General features: G+C 36.7%; 1 protein-coding gene across 6 annotated transcripts in view; it reads left to right on the top strand.

Moving 5' to 3' along the window:
• COL12A1 (collagen type XII alpha 1 chain) overlaps window positions 1-18,252 on the top strand; it is a 137,328-nt gene that overhangs the window by 77,803 nt on the left and 41,273 nt on the right. For 5 of the 6 annotated variants that reach the window (XM_033217688.1, XM_033217686.1, XM_033217684.1 and 2 more), the window contains 14 exons: window positions 507-636; window positions 3,673-3,812; window positions 4,054-4,186; window positions 4,294-4,314; window positions 5,052-5,194; window positions 7,782-7,911; window positions 8,633-8,772; window positions 9,214-9,343; window positions 10,552-10,694; window positions 11,657-11,786; window positions 12,405-12,547; window positions 14,198-14,327; window positions 16,157-16,276; window positions 17,366-17,512. In XM_033217688.1, the coding sequence (XP_033073579.1) occupies window positions 507-636; window positions 3,673-3,812; window positions 4,054-4,186; window positions 4,294-4,314; window positions 5,052-5,194; window positions 7,782-7,911; window positions 8,633-8,772; window positions 9,214-9,343; window positions 10,552-10,694; window positions 11,657-11,786; window positions 12,405-12,547; window positions 14,198-14,327; window positions 16,157-16,276; window positions 17,366-17,512 (1,780 nt within the window). The remainder of the gene's footprint in view (window positions 1-506; window positions 637-3,672; window positions 3,813-4,053; window positions 4,187-4,293; window positions 4,315-5,051; window positions 5,195-7,781; window positions 7,912-8,632; window positions 8,773-9,213; window positions 9,344-10,551; window positions 10,695-11,656; window positions 11,787-12,404; window positions 12,548-14,197; window positions 14,328-16,156; window positions 16,277-17,365; window positions 17,513-18,252) is intronic. The other variant, XM_033217685.1, reaches the window with a different exon arrangement.

Below are 18,252 nucleotides of genomic sequence, written 5' to 3'. Positions count from 1 at the left end.
TTTTGGAACATAGGAGTCATTTCTCTAAGCACTCAGTTACTGGTTCTTCTGGTCATTTGTGGATTATACAAAACTACTTTATACAGGTGCACACATTTATTTCATTCTGCATTTTCATTTAAAAGGGGTACAATGGCCAGTGGATCTCACAAGGTTCTTGTGCATAGCAAATGAAATAATGCTGTGCATAAGAGACCATTGCTGAAACAAATAATGCAGTGATATAAAGGGAAACAGGTGGAAAAATGGTTAGGTTGTTTGAATACATAGGCAGTCATTATTTTCTAGACAATCATGTGCCATATGGTCTAGTACATACATTTTTTTTTCCAGTTTGGAAATATTTAAACTGTGTCCAGTTTCTGGATTCTCAAGTAAATTGGAAAACACTACTCTCTTCTGATCACAGATTTTATATTCTTATGCTGACAGGTACATAAACAACAGAGAGATATCAAAAGTAAACCCTTTGTAAAAGTAGTCCCACTGCTCTGTTACTGTTATAGGTAGAGGTGGACAGATCAGAGACCAGCACTTCCCTCAAAGACCTCTTCTCACAGACCCTGTACACAGTCAGCGTTTCTGCAGTACATGATGAGGGGGAGTCTCCTCCAGTGACTGCTCAAGAAACTACCCGTGAGTTGTGCTCCTGCTCCATTGATAATGGGAAATAACACTTTACATGCACATGTAACTCAATTTACTGGGTCATTTTGTTTCTTAATGCTACCTTTGCCGGCATTTAATAATGCTTGGATTCATAGATTGTTTTTCACTTATTTTCTTTGGAACAAGGTGTCCCATCTTCTATCTTTGCATCCATTCCTTTTATGATACTTTCCATCAGCCACTGTCATTAATTTATCTTCGAACTACAACTGCTTGATGTGCACCTGTGTATGTGTGTGCATATATGTGTAGTGGGGTGGGCAAGTTTTCTTGACATATGTTGCACATTTGCTTTGGAAAAGATGCGTTATTTATAAAATTTTTTGGAGTATCTTACTATATGTGAAGTGTTATCAAGGTTAACAAAATATAAGCATCTTTGCCCTCACTGATTCATGATTTAGTTGTGGAGATAAGAAAAAAATTAATCAAGAATACATGAGATCATGTAAGGAAGGTCAGGTGGCACTGAGATTGTGTGCTGCCAGATTTCAGAGGAAGGGGTGACTGCATTGTGAGTGGAGTGCTGGGGGAGACAGGGCAGCCTGCCCGGACCCTGCTTCCTGCTCCATCTGTTGCAGCTCCTGGAGATGTCAGTTCCTCTCCCTCTTGTGGTGTCTCCATAGTATTTAATGCAATCATTATTGCCTGTTGGTCTTTTGCTATGGATTCTACTTCCCCTTTGCTCTCTCCTAATGAAGGAAGAGACATTTTGCTCAACTTTGTATCTCCAGTGCTTGGCACATAATAACTTAATCCAGTGCTCAACCCATTACATAATGCAAATAGCAGTAAAGAAACATTAAGGCCTAGAGCCAGCAGTGTTCCAAACAAAAATAATGGGAGTTGTATATGTAGTTGTAAATTTTCTGGTGTCCACATTAAACAAGGCAAAAATAAATGGATGAAATTAATTTTGATAATGTTTTATTTAACCCAGTAGATCCAAATATATCCATTATAATTTCATTAGCTATCAGTACAATAATTATTAACGAGACATTTTACCTTTTTTCTGTAACAGGTCTTCAAAATCCAGTGTGTATTTTACACTTAGAGCACATCTTAATTCAGACTAGCCACATTTTAAGTGCTCAATAGCCAACTACATGTGGCTAGTGGTTTCCATAGTGGACAGCACAGGTCTAGAGAATTTAAGCAACTTGCCCAGCCACATCCTGTGATCTATTGATGGGACTGATACTATAGTCTGGAACCTTTTCCTCCTTTCCAGAAAATTCCTCACTAAAGGTTCAATAGCATGTTTTTTAGTGCCCAGCTGCCTATACCTAATTAGAGCATCTTGTTTTTTTTTTTTTTTTTTTTTTTTTTTTTTGAGACTGAGTCTTACTCTGTTGCCCAGGCTGAAGTGCAGTGACCTGATTTCGGCTCACTGCGAGCTCCACCTCCCAGGTTCACGCCATTCTCCTGCCTCAGCCTCCGGAGTAGCTGGGACTACAGGTGCCTGCCACCGCACCCGCCCGGCTAATTTTTTATATTTTTAGTAGAGATGGGGTTTCACCGTGTTATCCAGGATGGTCTCGATCTCCTGACCTTGTGATCCGCCCACCTCAGCCTCCCGGAGTGCTGGGATTACTGGCTTGAGCCACTGCACCCGACCATAACCTGCTTCTTAACTCCAGACATATCTACTTCTCCCTTTTTGACTCTGCTATTTTCTTACCATTTTAGATCTCTTAGCAATTTCGTTTGTTTTCTTGGCTTAAGTTCTTACCTGGTAAGGGTCATGGCTGGAGTTGAGAATTGATGCATATGAATCAGTAGACTGACAGCTTTGCATAAAAATAACATAACAGGTGTAGTGAACAGAAAAGGAAGTCAGGAAGAAAGGCTAGTGAGACAGGTAATTTAGTACAGTAGATTAATATTTTTAATATATATTTTCAAACCTTAAGATTTCCAAATAATTTTCAGATACGTTTAAAGTACATTCTTAACAGTTACTTTGTTTTGCAGTTGTGCTGGTGGAAATAGTACCACTCTCTTTATCTGAATGGGCCTTTCCATTGTAATTATTAGAACAAATTTTTAATGGCTCTGGGTTTTGTGTAATTAGCTTTGATTACCAAAAAAAGAGAGAAATAAGTGACAATGAAAGCTCAGGAATGGTGGCAGACATAAAAAATGCTTGTGCTGCAAAACAGCCAGAGGACCTGGTCAACGGAGGGGCTGTGAAAGGGGATTCCAGCAGTCTTTTGGGTCTCCAGGTGTTCAGTTCTCTGAATAGGGTCAGCATGTTCTGCTTCATATCATGTTTAAGGTTGGTGATCTATAGGAAGAAGCTATGTGTGTGTGTTACCTGGATCGTAACATGCTCAGAGTTCCTTTCCTGTGGCAATACTCCTAGATTGGAATTCACTGTATGTGTAGCAGTATGTATGTGTGTTCTAATCAATTGTCAGAGTGCAATACTTCGGTGTTGTTTACAGCTAGGCAGACATTCTCATTTTTAAACTGCAGTGATATGTGTGTTTTTTAAAAATAAAAATGAAACTGTTTCCTTTGGGTATCAGAACAACAAATTATGAACAATAAATGAATATTTCCTTGAGAATCATCTTTAATGTATAATATGTTAGCCTACCTAGTTTCTTAACCCGGAGTCTATGTATGTCTCTGGGGTTATTGATAGACTGGAGAAGGTCCATTAACTCTGATATGTAGGCTGAGTTTGTGCTTTGTGTATTGTGTATTACTGTGTGAAAGAGTCCCTGGTGTTGATTTGATTCTTAAAAAGCTGGAGAAAGGTACTAAATGGTATCTTAAAAACACATCATTTAAATAGAATATCCTTAATAACCTGTTATATTCACAGAATGCTTGCAGTTTTTACAGCTCTAGGAATTGGTAAAATATTTGGTTCTAAGCAATGTATTCAATCAGTTTTCAGATGTCCATTAATATAAAACAAGGAAGTTTTATTATATTAAATTGCATTTGTAGCTCACATTCAAAAACTTTGCTTGCCTTTTCTCATGATAGGACCTGTGCCAGCCCCAACAAACCTAAGGATTACTGAAGTAACACCAGAGGGTTTCAGAGGGACCTGGGATCATGGAGCTTCAGATGTGTCCCTCTACAGAATAACTTGGGCACCTTTTGGAAGCTCAGATAAGATGGAGGTAGTTAACTCTCTTTATCTTTCTCTTTGTCTTTCATGTCCCATTTAATTTGTAAGGAAGCTTACTTTAAAGAAGTATTACTTTTGTTGTCGATAAGCATTTATTGACATTTGAGCTCATGACATGCATCAGAGCAGGAGGAATATCTGGCTAAATAATATAAGCAAACTGACATTGAGTGTGTATGATGTCAGTGGAGACTTATTTTTGCGTGGGTATGTTTTTGTCCTCTTTCTCCAAGACCATCTTAAATGGAGATGAAAATACTTTGATGTTCGAAAACCTGAATCCCAACACCGTCTATGAAGTTTCCATTACTGCCATCTATCCTGATGAGTCAGAAAGTGATGACCTGATTGGCAGTGAGCGCACACGTAGGTGTTTAGCTTTCAAATAGGACATTGATGTTTTAAAGTTAATTTTTAAAAAATAGGGCTATAGCTATATTAGTAATGTGTCCCTAAATTCTGTTTTCTTTTAGTGCCTATCTTAACAACACAAGGTAAGAATTTAATTTGCTGAATTGTTTAAATGAACAAATAATGAATGAATGTATGAATGAAAAGTACCATAAAATACATTATAAATAGGTTATCTGCTTTTAAATCCTAAGATGTTCATTGAGAACTCTTTTAAGTAGGCTTTTCTTGAAAAACTTTGCTTTGCTACTACTTGTTTTGGAGTGTATTGATCAGCTTGGGGTGCCATCACAAAAGACTAGACTGGATGGCATAAATAACAGAAATTTATATTCTCACAATTCTGGAGGCTGAGAAGTCCAAGACCAAGGTGCTATTCAATTCATTTCTGGGTGATGGCTTTCCTCCCAGCTTATAGCTAGCCAGCTCTTTCTCAGTCTCTCTCACTTTCTCACTCTCTCACATGGTGGAGAGAGAGAGAATAAGCTCTCTTATGTCTCTTCTTACACAGACTAATCCCATTATGGCAGCCCCACCCTCATGACCTAATCTAACCCTAATTACCACCCAAGGGCCCCATCTTTAAATACCATCATATTGGAAGTTGGAACTTCTACATGTCACGCTTGTGGGGACAGAAACAAAATGAAAGTCCATACTAAGGAGTCATTTAAGAATCAATAACCATTTTTATTAGGGGGTCAAATTTCATTATAAACCCAGAGGCATAGAATTCTCTGGTTGCCTTGGGAGCTGTATATATTTTAGGGGGAGGCATTGTTCTGTCTGCTTACTTTGTTTTTCAACAATCTTCTTTCAGCTCCCAAAAGTGGCCCACGAAACCTTCAAGTGTACAATGCAACATCTAACAGCTTGACTGTTAAGTGGGATCCTGCTAGTGGTCGTGTGCAGAAATATAGGATCACTTATCAGCCTTCCACAGGGGAAGGCAATGAGCAAACGGTAATTTTTAAATAAAAATCATAATTTGCATAAATTCTACCCATTTCTTTTCAAACCCTTTTTCCCCCTCAGTGTTTAGTTAGTCATACTTACTTTTTAAGGGATATTAAGATTTGTTGCATTGGATGGAATCATCTGACTCTTTAGTTGGCACTCCACGTGGAGTGCCATCATGGAGACTCAGTGGATGTTCTCATGAGAGATGATAGTTGCTCTTCCTCATAGCCCCAAAGCACGAGGCATGTGCCTCAATGCATCCATAGTTCCTTTAAAAACTATTAGTGCTGGATTATCCATGAAGATATCCAGATAGTTTTTGTATCTATGTCGACCTTCCATTCCTCTCTGTAACTTAATCAAGTGCTGAAAGTTTGCTAAACTTACTTATAATGTTTATTTTCTATTTATCTGATTTTTTCCCTGTTTTTTTTTTTTTTTTGCATGTCATAGGCTATCTTCTAGATCTGGTGTTTCTAGATATGGGAGGCTGTTAACCTAATTTACACTGTTTTTCATTTTTCTATTATCCAAATGGAGGTCCCCAAGAAAGATGGTAGGACTGTAAACTCAGTCTTCATCCTCTTTCTCTTCCTAGTCTTTCCTTATTTAATAGAGCCTTTTTCCATTTTACCTCTCTTACTTTAGTTCTCTGGTTTTGGGCTTTCTACAACTTTGCCTTTTGTAAACTATATAATTAGAACTGCATGTATTATCCTAGGTCAGGAAGCCCCATGATTTTTACATAGGTATGATTATGTTTTCTGATTCATTTCAAAATAAATCTCCGGTTTTGATGAGGTACAGAGTTTTATTGACTTTTTTGGCTATAATATTTTTATACATAGCCTTAGAGACACATGTATTATTAACCTTTAATCATCTGACTTGCCAAGCTCAAGCAAATGGGTCATATCTCTTATCAGTTTAGAGGTATTAGCCAAGGTAGAGGTTGGCATTAATCTAAGGTGTGTGGTTAAAGATCTCTGATACTACCCAGTTAGTAAGCTTAGCTGAATCAGAAACCTTCCCATCTCTAGTGTGACTTTGAGTTGGTCTTTTGAGGCTTTTATAGCTCCAGTCTTAGGTAGTATGATGCATTTGGACTGACTATTTGTTTGTTTTAGGTAAATAGATTATCATTAATAAACAATATCAACTGTAATCAATAGACTTTTATATGAAAATAAGATAAGACAAATTAGATGGACTGATATATTAATTTCAGAAACAGAACTTTTTTTTCTATGGCATGCTAGATTTTGGTAAAACTACAAGTCAGGAGAAGTTTGTTCTTAGCATTTCCCATCTTGGGGACATTGATGTTCCGACTGCTTCTGCTGAGTCTCTTTTACTGTCTTCCAGCTGTTTGTTATCATAAAGAGTCTCATAAACTTATCCTCTGGAAAGTATGAAGCCCTTAAGCTTTGTTAGTCTTTGGGGTACTTGGATTTTAACGCTAGTCCGTGAAATCATGACAATGATGAATAACTGATGCTAGAATTATTTTGGGGAGCTGGATGGGAGAGGTAGGTACATGCCCCTCTGCTTACTCATAAGGGCAGTTCTCCTAAGTAGGCTTTCAGATTTGTTATGCATCAGGTTTTTATCAAAATGGCTTATACTGTTATTGATACTTTTCTCTCATAACCTCAAATATGAAATTTGTTAAAATTAGCCATGGTAGTTCAGTTTGTCCATATTGAGGATGACGAACGTGATTCACTGGGTTTTTCTCTGGAATTCGGACTACTTGAGTGGATGGGTGCTAAGTTGGAAACATCTGGTTTGTTCTAGCACATCCAGCCATCTACATGTGCACTCATTTTGGGCAGTGTGCCATTTTCATGCGATTTTAATTAGTATGACATAAACATCTGAATTCGGTAGACTGTTAATAAATTGTACAAATTTTCTTTCAACAAGATAGCTAGATGGCCTTAAGTAACGAATAAAAACTTTAAGCTCCATAATTAGAGTAAATTGAAAAGCTTCATACCACAGGGCTGGTATGATGGAGACAACTGGAAACCCCTGATCGAGTGTGGCCTGGCAAAAGGTCTGGTCATGTTGTTAACACAACTAAGGCTGTTAGAGTGACAGTGTTCTTGGGGGAAACACCAAGAGCTTTATACTGTATGCTGAATCATTTTAATGTGTTTCTAAAGCAAATAAAAACATCTGTTAAAAAAGTAAGAATAATATTAAGTGGTGTGGAGCCTCTAAAATTATGCAATTCTTTGGTATCTTAAAGTCTCTTTGTAGCTCACTTATGATTAATGCCTTTTCTTTTTTTTGAAGAGTTCTGTGAAATGTGTTTTGGATGAAATTTTGCAGTGCTGGTGGCTAGCAAGTTGAAATATCTTTTTGGGGTCACCAGTGTAAAGCTTGGAATTCTTTTTATGATTTGAGGTGCATATTTTACATTTAAAATTATACCGTAAGATGTATTTTAAACCTTTGCTGTGGTTCGTAGTTCTAGAACTGGACAAGGGTCTCAAACAGCTTCCCTGCAGAAAGAGCTTTTTCTAACAGGTTAGTGAGATGGAGAGAGCAAGGCTAACACTCACCAAGACCCTTTTTACTCAAGACCACAATAGGAGGACGGCAGAACAGTGTGGTCCTGCAGAAACTGAAGCCAGACACTCCTTACACTATCACCGTATCCTCTCTGTATCCTGATGGTGAAGGAGGTCGGATGACGGGAAGAGGCAAGACCAGTAAGTGAAACCTGAGTTCCTATAGCTTCTTTAATAGCTACTATTAGAATGGAATCATCTCTTTATCTGGAAACACTGGGGTGACACAAAGTTTTACTAATATTTAAAAATTCATTTACAAATAATATTAATAGTTTATTTATTTATTTTTTGAGATGGAGTCTCGCTGTGTTGCCCAGGCTGGAGTGCAGTGGCATGATCTTGGCTCACTGCAACTTCTGCCTCCCGGGTTCAAGCGATTCTCCTGTCTCAGGCTCCCGAATAGCTGGGATTATAGGCGCCCACTACCACACCTGGCTAATTTTTTATATTTTTGGTAGAGATGGGGTTTCACCATGTCGATCAAGCTGATCTCGAACTCCTGACCTCAAGTAATCTGCCTGCCTCGGCCTCCCAAAGTGCTGGGATTACAGGCATGAGCCACTGTACCTGGCCATATTAATAGTTTTTAACATCCTTGCTTGGAATTATTTGTCTCTATTTGTGGAGAAAGATGTTACTTTCTAGGATAGAAAGGTACTCTAAGACAAAAATGTCATGTGGATAGATGAGACATATGCATCAGACTGACGCAGACACAGTATGTGTTGTTTATTCACTACTTCAACAGATGTTTGTGTGGTGCCTGATATGTTCTAGGGTGCCAGATATCAGTGAATCTGTGTTTCATGTGGGCTTGATTGTTAGCACTATACTGTGATGGGATTTCTGTGCGTTTCAGAACCTCTAAACACTGTAAGGAACCTAAGAGTGTATGACCCTTCTACCAGCACCTTGAATGTCCGCTGGGACCATGCAGAGGGAAATCCTCGTCAGTACAAGCTCTTCTATGCACCAGCAGCAGATGGTCCAGAGGAACTGGTAATTATTTATTATAGTAAAAAATGCTAATTTGTTTAAATGGTAGCTGAGTGATTTAAAAGTGGAACAGTGGAACTGAAGGAGTTAACCAGTTTACTTTAGAGCTGAAGAATTTCATATTCATTTAATAAGACTTGATAGAGGGTAAATAGTTGATGCCTCAGAGCCTGGGTAACAGGGATTGGGGCCAGGATTCTTCCCCCTGGTCAGGGGAAGAAGTAGCTATTCTGGGAAGTTCTAAACGGGGAGTATTGGATGGTTGGAGGGGCATAGGGAAATATGTAACCTCTTGTAGCAGGTCACGTGGGGGCACATTATTACCTCCTAATATTACAGAACCTGCTTCTTGACTTGGTCTTGAGTTGTTATTGTATTATTTGAATTATTATTTCTTCCACAGATTTTTCAAGTCAGTGCTGTATGTTTTATTAAAATATTTAGGTTCCAATCCCCGGGAATACCAATTATGCCATTCTTAGGAATCTCCAGCCAGATACCTCGTACACTGTGACGGTAGTTCCCGTTTATACTGAAGGTGATGGGGGACGCACATCAGATACTGGAAGGACATGTAAGTAATATGGCCAAAAAATTAATTTTTCATCATAAATGTTGCTTTTCATTATAAAGGCCATAAAGGCCCATTAAAGAGAATTCGGAAATTTTGGTGTGGTAGAATTAAAAACATAAAAATTAGCCATAGTTCACCTTCCTAACACCAAATGTTAACGTTTTGTGAAATAACAAATTTATAATGGCATCTTCTTTTGAAATGATAATTTTAGGATTTGTAAAAGTGCATATAATCATCAGTATACTACTTTGCTTAATCTCTTTCATTGACAAAAATTCATTGAGCTTTGCTTTATGCTTTATAAATTGTTGTGAAGGACTGTTTATAATTGGCTTTCATAGTGTGAATTGTTGAAATCTGTTTGGCACATTACCTAATTTCATATGTCTTTGGTTTGTTTGTTGAAGTGCTTTTTTGATCTTTAAATCTGTATGCTTTCATTTAGAAAGCCGTTTATAGTGGTTTTACTGTTTTTTGTAGTATTGCTTAAAGGCTTTTGTGCACATTTAGAAATATTTCTTTGGCTTTAAAAATATACTTGCTGATGGTTAAAAGGAATCAAGCATGGATGTCTTCTTTTGGTAAAAGATTAGTGGTCTAGGAAGATGATGTTTTTGGTTAAATTAGAGTTTGGAATTAGTACATCAATTTAATTGGTAAGTTTTTCTAAATTCCTATTGGGTCACTTGAGAACTGGGTATATCTTATTTTTCTCTCCTTTTACCTTTTCTGTTAATCACAAAGATACTGAGTAGCAATTGTTAAATGAAGAAGTAATGAATGGTTGTAACTAGCTGACCGAATCAGATGAGCTTAATGGCTGTTGTCAGATTTTGCTTACAAGGCAGACTCTTAAAAAATGTCTCTTCTTCCTCTCTCCATTACCTATATTGGAAAACTGAAACTACTTTTCCTATTTCTTTTCTCTATCCCATGACCCTTTATGGACAATCTAGTTCCACCACTTTTATTAACTTGTTTTTAATTGAATACAATGTTGCTTCCTTATAGACAAAGGCCATGCTTGCTAACTTTAATTAAATTTGGATTTGGAGAGTTTTAATCTGCCTTTGTGTGTAGGTAATTAGAAATATAAAGAAGATAGCATTTTGTCCTGTTACAGAACGTAGGTTCTGGAAAGTGATATGAAAGCTTGAGATATATAAACAGACTTAAGAAATAGATGTTGGCCTTCATTTCCTCAGTGATGAGAGGACTGGCAAGAAATGTCCAAGTATACAATCCAACACCTAACAGCCTCGATGTTCGCTGGGACCCTGCACCAGGACCTGTGCTGCAATATCGCGTTGTGTATTCTCCTGTGGATGGCACAAGACCCTCAGAATCTGTAAGTAATTTTGTCATGGAAACTGCATTTTCTGATGAATGTAGTCACATGTTTGTGTCATGTTTGATAACCTGGGAGAACACAAACCACAAACATGCCAGTGTATAATACTTAAATTATTGTTTTTGATGATTTGAGGTAGGTGTATTAATTATAGGGTTAGTAAGAATAAAAAGAATTTTGGGAAAATGTGAATTAGTTGGATGGGTTAAAAACCCAGTAATAAATGTAAATAATTGTTAGACTTTGTCAGTGTGTTTTTGTTATGAAAATATTTTAAAATATACCTTCACTGGTTCTCACAAATTGCCCAATCTATCTTTCATTCATAACATTATTCAGTTTTGTAAGTAGACTAACAATTTAGAAATCAGAAATTCCTAATTTCAATAAGCATAGTATCAGAATACCTGTGGGAAAGTAAATTTATAAACTAATTTAACTTATAAATCTTTGCAAAAATAAACAATGTTGACGAAGATAAACAAATGATAAACAATATATGCATTTGATAAGAACATTGATTTTCATGTCCATGTATGGTAGGACATATTAAGACAACTTTACCTGTATGCATTGCATGGAGTCTCTATTTCAACACAAAATCTCCCCCACCACAAGTAAGAGTCCCTATTCTTGTGTGTATTTAACATGCAGGATGTTTTTTGAGGAAATATCATGAGCCTTGCATGTTATATTTGAGAATGTTTATAATAAATATAAATGGAGATAACTGAAGCTACTAAGGGTCAAGGATGAGGTCACTTTTTTTGGAAAGGGAATTTCTGAGGACAAATTTTGTTTAGTGATATGGTCTGGGTGGATCTCATGGAGAAGCACAGTTGGCTTCTGATGTGGCTGGGCTCAACATTTTATTATAAATACTATTGTGATGACTAACTGAAGACTTGGTAAGCATTTGAGTTGTTGTCAGGCAGAATTTGGCATTTCCTCCCCTGCAGATAGTGGTGCCAGGAAACACACGCATGGTGCATCTGGAGCGGCTGATTCCGGACACACTCTATTCCGTGAACCTTGTGGCTCTATACTCGGATGGAGAGGGAAATCCCAGCCCTGCCCAGGGCCGAACGCGTGAGGCAGAAATCCTTTCTCCATTCCATTCCCTGGTAGCTAGATAGGCAGGGCTTCTCTGATTGAGTGGCAGGTGGGAGGGGGGTGGTGAGAGATGGGAGCTTTCTGCCTGGGATCCCCTACCTTCACATTCCAGGCGAAAACTCTGGGTCTGTGACTGTTGTTTGTGTGACATGAACTTCATCTGTTTGTGTTCTCATTTGGGACATGAGTTAAGGAGGGGTTTTTCCCCTTTTTCTCCTCTTCTACCCTGCATCTTCCTTTTTCCCCTCTTTCTAGTCTGCAGTGAGTCTTCTTACCAAATGGGAACTTTGGAAATGTGAGGGTTTAGTCTTTATGTTTTATCGAATAGATATGGTTATAGTGGTTAAAATAATTCTCCTTTTTCCTAGTCTACCTTTCAAAGCTAGCTCTAGGTCACTGAAAGTTCAACATGTAACCATAGCTCTGAAATACACTGTTTATGATTTCACATTAAAACCATAAATGTGTATTTTATTATATGGGAGGAAGCATCCAAGTGAATGGTGAATGAAACACATGCAAGCAACCTCCTTAATCTGGCCTAGGTAATGCTCACAGGCAGACAACAAACTCTATTGTATTTCATTTATTTAGTACCACGGAGTGGACCAAGGAACCTGAGAGTCTTTGGTGAAACAACCAATAGCCTTTCGGTAGCCTGGGATCATGCTGATGGGCCAGTTCAGCAGTACAGGATCATCTATTCTCCCACTGTTGGTGATCCAATTGATGAATATGTAAGTCTAATACTCATTTATTGGCACATTTTGTCATCTTAGCTGAATGGACGGTGAAGTTAAACTTCTTTAGAGGTATGCTGTGAGTACAGTTGAGTCCTTGATAGTCACACTTTATGATTTTTCTCTGACATGACTTTGGGATCACCCAAAGGTGCTTAGTCTTTCTGGCCTCCCATACCATAGAGAAGCACGTCTTTGGGTTCATTTTTATTCTAAAGGCAGATAGGAAAACTATCTTATTGCATGATTAACTGAACATTTCTAACCACCTAATGACACCACAGGAACCAAGTTTAGTGAAATATGATACCTATCATTCTGGAATGTCTAAGTTAATATTCAAATAGTGTATTTATCCAAATCTTGCCCTTTCCTCAAATCTAATTCCTCTACAAGGTCTCCCTTAAATATTCCAGTGTTAATTGATCTCTCTTTTCTTTAAGCTTAACATTTTGTGGTACACATTCGTTTTGGAATATACATACTCTCCTATTAGCTTCAAACTTTTTGAGTGTCATAGTTTGTCTTTCCAGAACCAGATTCAAGTTTCTGGTAGCTTCCTCATAGCCCTCACTATGCACATCCATTTGTTATGAGTGGAAAAATGGAAAAACTACTCTATTTGAAATTTAGTGATTAATTGCTGTGATACGCTTGCAGAATATTGCACAAGATGTTGATTGTAAATTAGGTCTGTGGTTTGCCATCTTTTTACCACATAGATCGTCTTAGGTAATTTTCCCTCCCTGAGCCCCATGTGATGAAATATTTCATCTACTGGAACTTGATATAGTAACCTTTAATTCAAGTCCCTACTTTTATTAATAAGAAACACATGTAACTACCATTTATAGTTTCTGATCAAAATGAGATAAACAGTACTACTATAGTTAGTTTGCCAAAGCAGAGAAACTCATGGCTAGTGTTTGTGCAACCTTGCCATGGGCAAATAAGTAATTTCCCTTTACTTTCTGAAAACATTGAAAATACAATTTATCATTTGTAGTTAATGGACTCCAGGCCAGGATTCACTGGCATACCTTATCCATGTTGTTTGTAGAAACAAAACATAGGTTTAGAAGAGAGATTGAGATGTCTGGTTCATTTCTTCTTTGAAGAGGTAGTTGAATCTTTTTCAGCTAACTAGTATCAGCCAAACTGATATTTTTGAGGCCAGAAACTTCGTCAATTTTTGCTCACCAGTGGATTCTCAGTAGCTAATACCTGTCCCACTGTGCCTGGCCCGCAGTGGGTACTGGGTACATATTTGTACATGAAAGCAGAACATGTGATGATGAGATCTGAAGGAAACAAACTTACTACTGAGTGCTGGAGTACTCAGTAAGGTGTTCTGAAGCACTGTACATGGCATTGCTTTTAATACAGTTTTCTTCAGAGATGTTAGGTCACATGGCTGTTAAGTGGCTGATCTGGGATTTGAACCCAGATCTGTCTGACTCTAAAACCACTCTCCTAAGCTGCAGAGAAGAAGTGAAGATAGTTTTTCTTGTCATGAGCATTGTGCAGCAAAAATAAAATGTGAAAAAAACTACTCTTACTGTTTATGGGAATACATAAAACAATATTGTCTTTTGATCTGGAAGTCTTCTAGATGGTAGTACATTTATAATTTAACTTCCTCTATAGACCACAGTCCCAGGCAGAAGAAACAATGTAATACTGCAGCCCCTGCAACCTGACACTCCATATAAAATTACTGTTATTGCTGTTTATGAAGACGGAGATGGTGGCCATCTAACAGGAAATGGAAGAACTGGTAAGTGTTTTGTACTCCGCCTTTTTGTTTCTGCTTTGAAATTGTTAAGATCTTAATGCTGCTTTTTTACCTTTTAAAATCTTAAAATTTTATCTTTACCAGTACATCTCAAATACCACACTAATATTGTATTATTTGTATTAGATATTAAATTTTGTCAAAATGATGACATGTGAAAGGAATTTGTTTTTAACTTTTTAATGGTTCACTAAGAGAAGAAAAAGACAATCTACATATTTTTATTTGCTTAAGATAGTTTTAGTTCTTCTTTGGAAAACCACTACATATTCTCTGAATAATGTTTCAATTGGTATGGTGTCAGTTAAGGCTATAATTGTTAAGTCAATATAGTATCAGTAAGAAATATCCCATTGTGATTGAATCTTAAGTCATAAATACAGAAGTGAGATGATCAGCAATCATTTTCTGTCTACAAATTTAGCTTTTTCTAAAAAAGAAAAATGTATTTTTTATTGTACTAAGCCATTTACATAGAATTATCAATGTTCAGACCCATTTTTACACTATACTGTTGGTAATTTCTTAGGGTTTAAAAATTCTCTAATGTGGTTGCTTGCTACAGTCACCTGAGGAGCTTTAAAAATACTTATGCCTGGGTTCCACTCCCAGAGATACTGATGTAACTGTGTGAGGTGTGGGCTGGACATGCTGATGTTCTCATTAATGTGCAGCAATGGCTGAGAGCCATTAGTTTAGCATAAAGGTAGGATGAACTCTAGATCTGAGTTTTGTTACTGGTAGATATTGGCATTTCTCTTTTATACTTCATTCACCAAAAATCTACTTAAGTAACATGACTTCAGGTTTCTTTCTGCAGTCACTTGCCAAAAGTCTTTTTGAGCTTAAATGATCTTGACAATATTACAGAATTTAAAGAGGTGACATTTGAAAGCTCCTAAGGGAAAAGCAGGACTAGAGTTGATTCAGCTTAGTCTCTCAAGGTCAAGAATCTGTATTTATTGATATTGTTGTCTACAGGACTGAGTCAATGGAGACTCACATAACTTAAGATGATTTTAACAACTTCACTTTTTAATTTTTTTTTTCAGATTTTAGACTGTATTTTGGGACTTTCCTGGGGAAAATGACATATTTCAGAATTTCATGCTCATCAAAATGGATTTTTAAAAACTAGATCTTATATTTTCCAGGAAGGGCCAAAGTCATATTTTGTTTCTCTTATGAAAAAAACGTTTTTCAAGTTGGATGCATTATTTGCGTAATGCTGTGAATAGTAACTACAGCAACTACTTAACATGTTACCTGAACAGCATTGATTTTATAAGTTGTGAACTTGGGGGCAGTATCTCTGGAAGCTTAAGGATTTATTCTAGGTAATGCTGGTGGAGGATAGAAAGGTATAGGGAAAAAACATTATTAGGTAGCTGTGTGGTTTTGGGCAAATAATATCTTATGTATTTGATGAAGTGGTTGGACTAGATAGTCTCTAAATTGCTTTCTGTTTCTGACAATCTGTAATATATGACATTGTAAAAGTGGTTTGAGATCTTTTTTATTTTCTATAATCCTGAGTCATAGAATGTTTCAGCTCTGGATACTGCTTCCTGCTGAGAAGGCGGTTCTGGAAATCACTAGTTCTTGAGTCTATTTGAGTTGCTGTTTAAATTTGGAAAACTATTCAGCAGTTTTTGAATACTTCAATGCCTTTTAATTGTTTTCTGGATAAAGACATTATGGGATATTATGAAATTGTTCCCACTGGGCTTCCCTACCAATACTTTTAAAGTTCTGTGCTCTCCTTGTATGCCAATAAAAGGTCAGTAATGTGTGTCAATGTTTGTTTCCAGTGGGACTCCTTCCTCCTCAGAACATACACATCTCTGACGAATGGTATACAAGATTCAGGGTGTCCTGGGACCCTTCACCCTCTCCAGTTCTTGGATATAAAATTGTATATAAACCAGTGGGTAAGGAAGTGCCTTTGTCATCATAGAAATGCTTTGGAGGGTTATTTGCATATCAGGGTATTTTCTCTTTCATCTCCCACTATTAGGTTCTCCTGAGAGTTCAGGTATCACACCAAGTTTCCTGTCACCAAAGGCAATGTTTTTGGCAATAACATTTTAAGCCAATCATCTTAAGTACCATTGTTATTATAGGTATAGATGAGATTCTAATTAAATGTCATGATTAAAAAGTTTGACTTGGTTCGTAAAGTTGCACAAATCAAAGATGCCTGTCTTCAGACATCCTATATGATCATGAAATAATGAATATTCCATCATTATACCTCTACATTTTTCCCACTATGCCCAGGTATTATTTTATTTTGGACATAGATTCCATGCAGCTTGTTCATGACAGCCTTGCTTTCAAATCCCCTCTGAAATTTTCACCTAAATTAATATCACCTTGATTAAACTATTTGTTATTTTTGTTTTAATATTCTGTCTATATGCTTAGCGAAACTGGAAGAAAAATGCTCTTCGTACCAAATTTGTGAGGGCATCTTCTATATATCCAGGAAGAGTATGAATTAGAAAAAACATGAAGGAGAGAAGGCAAGAGAAAGGAAATAAAATTTGAACCTATGTAAGAAATAGAAAAAGAACTTTAAAAAGAAAGTGGGGTTGGTAACTAAGGACTTTAGCAGCCAAAGTATGTGGAATGAGGTCCAAGATAGAAGTTCTTAGATCGTCTCTACAATAAATGAAAAAGTATCCATTGAACACCTACTATATGCAAAACACTATGTTGGCAAAATACGGCTTGAGAAAGAAGCTTGAGAATTCATTCACTAAAGAAACATTGATTATATACCTACTATATTCCAAATGCTATGCTGTGCTTTGAAAACAGGAGGGTGAAGAAATCAGTGTCTGCTTATAGTTTCATATTTGCCATATAATGTAGCTTGTGCTCCAGTGAGTAAGTGCATGAGGACTATGGAATTAATGGTGTTCGTGATTCCCTTTGGCTGTAGGATCTTTAATTTTACGCAGAATTTCATGCTAGTAATGGCATGTTTCTGTATATTTTTGTGGTTGTTAATAAAGGTTCCAATGAGCCCATGGAAGCCTTTGTTGGAGAGATGACATCATATACCTTACACAATCTCAATCCCAGCACCACCTACGATGTGAATGTTTATGCTCAATATGATTCTGGACTCAGTGTCCCCTTGACAGATCAAGGCACTACATGTGAGTCATGGATATTTTCTTGGTTGTAAGAAAAAGTATAGTAGAAATTACCAGGTCAGCCTATTCTAATTTTACTGCTTCTGAACATATACATGTTTCCTCAGCATTACTTAGGCAGGCTATTTTGTGTCTGGTTAGACAAAATACCTATCCAAATACATAAATATTATAATTGAGCATATAAAAATGTATATGATGAGAAATTTGTGTATTTCACATAAAATATTATATTTTGAATTTTAAAAGATAAAAATTATAGAAATTATCATTTTATCCATGAATGACCTGTAAAATTAGATCTGTGATGCTACTTAGTTCTTCTTTACATTTGATATTAAGATATATATTACCTAAATCCATTGATTTAATTTGACTTAATTATTGAAACATGATTAGTGATTCAGTCCACAGATATATTTTAATGACACCATTGCTTTGATAACTATTTAATGACTTAGCAGATAGCCTTTTAGAAACTGTTTTCATTATTTTCCATGAGATGTTTTTGAAATTCTTAGTTGTGAGAGGGACTATACGGGATTTCCTTTCCTTGAAAATCAGTGATAGAAAGGGGGGTCTATTTTGGCAGTACCACATTTTCAAATACGATTCATGTATGTTTCTTCTAAGGAAACATGTTACAATTTTGAACTTTTTTTCACCCACAGTGAAAGTTTGAAAATTGTGTTATGATTAAAAGTGTATTTTTTTGCTTTAATTTACAAAGTAAATCTCTTTCT

Source organism: Trachypithecus francoisi, unplaced genomic scaffold (genome assembly GCF_009764315.1).
Source record: "Trachypithecus francoisi isolate TF-2019V2 unplaced genomic scaffold, Tfra_2.0 Lachesis_group10, whole genome shotgun sequence".
NCBI classification, from domain to species: domain Eukaryota; kingdom Metazoa; phylum Chordata; class Mammalia; order Primates; family Cercopithecidae; genus Trachypithecus; species Trachypithecus francoisi.
This window is presented reverse-complemented; position numbering and strand designations above follow the sequence as displayed.